Genomic DNA, 4,182 nt, shown 5'->3' with positions numbered 1-4,182 from the left:
GGATGTGGAGGCCACTGAAGCGGCTGTAGATGGTAGTGACACAGTAACACGCAAGCATCTGAGAACTTAGTGCTTTATTGAGTGCAGGACTGGAACCTTGAGCAGGGCGACAAGGTGCTCAAGGTGAGTAGACCCTTTGTTTACATTTTACATAAGGGGCATAAGCATTCTTCATGTTCTATTATGATGACTGAAACCAACTTGGGCTGTAAACAAGAACCATGCATTGTATTGAGGGCATGGTATCGGGTATCTGCAATGATAAACTGCCGGGCAAAAGGTTGGTTAGCCCTGGGGCACTTTCATGGTGAGAGATGCATTTGAGGACATTAATAAAGAGCAGTTTCAACAAATGTATGTAGGTCCGCACGAAGAGGGCATAGCTTGTACACAAAGCTTCCCACTTTCAAAGGATGCCATCAGGCCAGTTGATCTTCAACTGAGGGGAAATTGTTGTGCCCGTTGCAATTCTTGGCAGCAGGAGCAGCTTCTAGCCACAAGATGGTTAAGGGTTTACCGGCAGCTCACTTAAACATTTACACCATGACGATTCATCGCAGGTGCTGTGGGAGATGAAAAATCAACCACCCGCATCGCTTCTGCAGCACGGCGTGTGGCAGCGGCACAGGAGAAGGCAGCAGGGGTGCAGGAGGGCACTGGCCATGGCTGAGGGCTTTCTGCGAGAAAGGGACACGTAGTTTAGTTTAATTTTTTGTCATGTGTTCGATGTTTTTTCTTGTCATTCATTAATGATTTGTCGGTTTCAATGTGTTTAGGTGCTGCTGTTCATGTTCAATTTTATACGCTTCGGGAGACATATACATAGTTAAGTTTGTTTTGCGCCATGTTTTCAACTTTTTATCATTCACAATTGGTTTAGTGTTTTTGATATGTTTATGTGTTGCTGTTCATGTTCTATTTTATTCGTTTTTGTTTGCATTTAGTACATATTACTAGATTTAGGTTAGCATTTACTTTGTACAAGGAGTGCAGCATTTTTTATGTTTGATATATGCATTTCTCAATGTATGTTCGAGCTGTTCTAGTGGCAGTGTTTTTTACCCACATTTCAAAGGTGTCTAGTCATTCATACGGAGACCACGAGTGTATAGTTGACATTTTCTGTTAATGTTTCTTTGATATTTGCATTGTCCCACTGTGTTTTCTAGCTCACTGTGATTTTTATTCAGCATTACCACATAGTGTAGTAATGTGATATCTTTTTTTATCACACTGTTTTGCAGTTCACTGTGATATTTTCATTTCAGCACAATGAGGCTAAGATGCAACAACTACATTCTGAATCTTGTTTGGGAGCGCTAAGCTAGTAAGTGGTCATCTCGCACAGTTTCACAAAGGAAAATGGTCATCACAGCCACATGCCAGCGATTGATTTCATCTAGTTTTCATTGTAAACGACTCTTTGCGGGAATAAGTTTCGAACGTGGTATGGTTTGGGAGCCACGAGATGGCTGAGTGAATTATTCATGCTGTATGTTATCAAAACAACTCGCCTGTTGTTTGCCGTCTTGATTTGCGTATTTTTTAGCATTGCAGCATGACTGCAGTCGTGAATTCAAATTAAATGTTATTTTAACATTCACACAATGTTTAGGACAATGAGCAAAAAAACAGCACAACTTGACGAGCACAATTGCTCATCAAGCCTGGCGTGCACAATTGAATGCTTGTAGTCAGTCACTATGAGAAGATATGGACTTATGTATCATGTGTTCATACAACATGTTACTAATGGAATCTCGATATTTATGCGTTCTGGTGAAAAGAATTTTGAGACGTTGCTGCATTGTTCGCACAATTTTGTGATAGCAACATTCAGCACAGAGTGCCGCTCATATATGCTTGCTCCAATCTAGTCTGTTGTGACTGTGATCGCTAATATGGAAAAGGGTGTTTCTGTTGCATATTTCATGTGCCATTTAAAGAAAATGCAGCATTTTGACATTGCCACCTTGCTTCATATTGAAGCACAAGTAAGTACTTTGTGTATTCAAATGTGGCAAACACAGCCCTTTCATGTCTAGATGCACTAGAATCAGTGTAAATAAATTATGTGTGGGATATGAAAACATGAAAACTCACCGTTCCTGTGTACTTCAAAAGAGGTCCAAGACAGCGCTGCTGCCGTCTCTGAGCAGCACGTTGCGTGGTGTGAGCATATGGCTCCCCCTTGGCTCTCCATCGTCATCCTCAGCTGGTGGCATGTCCACGACATACTTGTCCAAGGTCCAGTCGCCTGCATGCAACGCAATGTTGTGGAGAGCAAAGCAAGCATAGATGATTTGGGCTGCCCGATCGGGGTTGCAGAGCATCGTTCGAAAGTTCTGCAAGCATCGGAACCTGCTTTTCAACACGGCGATACACCTTTATACAACATTGTGCATGAATGCGTGCTCCTTGTTGTATCGGCCTTCGGAAGTGTTGCACGGTTGACTGCCAAGGACTGGAATTAGGAGCCATGGCTTGAGGTGATAGCCTGTGTCTCCTGCAATGTAAGCATAAAAGCTGAGTGCTCTGCCCAGATAGTAAACATTAATACTTACCAAGCAGATATTCGCCAGGCTGCAGATGTGCAGCTAGGCGTGCACGCAGTGGGTTGTGTTCCCACACCCAGGAGTTGTGGCACGAATCTGGGAATCATGGGTCTATGACAATTATGCGCAGCCATGCTTTGCACATCTGCGACGAGGAGCGATATAAAATAGACTGCATTTATACTCAGAATAAATCCCTTTTTTCTACGCATATGCAGGAAACAATGCGTACTAGTACAGTCATTGGTACAAGGAGCTTCACTTAGAAGGAAACACAGGGTGTAGCACACTGAGGAGGGGGGAGGGGGGGGCAACGACCCCACCTCTGCTGTACACATGGCTACGACTTCCACTGAATGATCGATAAGTGAAAAGCTACGCGTTGCTCTTGGGAAAGAACACTCGTAAATACCAAAGCCAGCTCGTGCAATTGCGATTGTAAGCACTTTCGTGTTGGAAATACTTCCCTGTCGTGTATATACTTCTGCTATGTCTGCTGCCCATATTACCGATTACCTCTAAAATGCACAATTCAATTGCGTATGCATGCCAGTGCAAAAACGGCAACTGGCTCACGCACAAAACACTTGCCACTTATTATTACCGAGGCCTTGCGAGCCACCATCTAGCTCGCACCCAATTCCCTGCAGGTTCTTTTTCATTCGTTGCATTATTACTTTTTCCAGCTTTGGCGTCACAACTGAACAATTGCTCCGAAGGGCGAGTAATAAACGATCCTAACAGTACTTACGATCATGACGTTCAGGACATAATAGCCCCTTCTGGACATGAAGCTCGCCGTGTCGGCCAGTCTGAATCCCTCTGGCTTGCGAATGGCGACCAACGTGCCATCGGCACACGCCAGCACCCCTGGGATGCAACCGCGTAGCACAAACTCCACCTTTGCCTCATCCTTAGCAGCTGTTGTCAGTAGGAAGTCCGCCACCCTTTTTCTAGCAGCCACGGTAATGATCGCCTCCGTCACCTCGTGGATGGTGTTGCTCACCGCCGGCTGAGACATGCCGATGTGTTCCTCGCGACCAATGCTCTTCTGGAAGCTACCGGTGGCGAAAAATCGCAACGCGCACAACACCTTTCTCTCTGTGGAAAGGCCACTGGCTCGCTGGCATCCGATGATAGGGTCAAGTTCGTCGCACAAGCTACGCACTGTTCGTTTGGACAGACGAAAACATTGCCGGAACTCTTGTTCGCTGAACTCTTCAAATGCATCTTTTACCTCGCGTCGTCGCCTCTGCTCGGTTAAAGCTACCGCACAGGCAAGGCGAAGTACCGTGTCATGTTGTCACTTAGACAACGCCATGTTGTCTAAGTGCCCCGGTGCCGAAAAGTCGCGCATTTTTTTCCATTTCAATCCAATCCAGGCCACCTTGCAGCCATTTCAATCCATCCGGTTGCTTTCGGACAGTCTCTCCGACCGTTCCTTCGCCTTTCTCCGAAAACCGAAAAAAAAAGAGTCACGTGACACCACAGTTCACGTCACTCATAACGTCACAGCATTCGTCACAGCTTGTATGAGCCAATCGCGTGCGACTCAATGGAAGAGACCGCCTTTGTCCGGATTTGGAACTTTTACATAATTGCGCCACTGAATGACGAAAGATAAGCC

At 45.5% G+C, this 4,182-nt stretch overlaps 1 protein-coding gene and 1 long non-coding RNA gene across 2 annotated transcripts; one reads left to right on the top strand and one right to left on the bottom strand.

Moving 5' to 3' along the window:
- LOC142776314 (uncharacterized) lies at nucleotides 1–2,098 on the top strand. The gene is made up of 2 exons (XR_012887445.1): nucleotides 1–123; nucleotides 561–2,098. It is a non-coding gene; the product is annotated as an uncharacterized LOC142776314 (long non-coding RNA).
- A 6-nt stretch (nucleotides 2,099–2,104) lies between these two features.
- LOC142776313 (uncharacterized) lies at nucleotides 2,105–3,842 on the bottom strand. Its single transcript, XM_075879780.1, has 4 exons — nucleotides 3,307–3,842; nucleotides 2,565–2,700; nucleotides 2,386–2,506; nucleotides 2,105–2,257 (listed from the first exon to the last, which is right to left on the bottom strand). The coding sequence occupies exons 1-2, from the start codon at nucleotides 3,574–3,576 to the stop codon at nucleotides 2,659–2,661; spliced, it is 312 nt and encodes a 103-aa protein (XP_075735895.1). The 5' UTR covers nucleotides 3,577–3,842; the 3' UTR covers nucleotides 2,105–2,257; nucleotides 2,386–2,506; nucleotides 2,565–2,658.
- Nucleotides 3,843–4,182: the final 340 nt, after the last annotated feature.

The sequence above is a fragment of the Rhipicephalus microplus genome, chromosome X (genome assembly GCF_043290135.1).
Source record: "Rhipicephalus microplus isolate Deutch F79 chromosome X, USDA_Rmic, whole genome shotgun sequence".
NCBI classification, from domain to species: Eukaryota; Metazoa; Arthropoda; class Arachnida; order Ixodida; family Ixodidae; genus Rhipicephalus; species Rhipicephalus microplus.
Note: the sequence above shows the minus strand (reverse complement) of the source record. Positions and strands in the feature narration are given on the sequence as shown.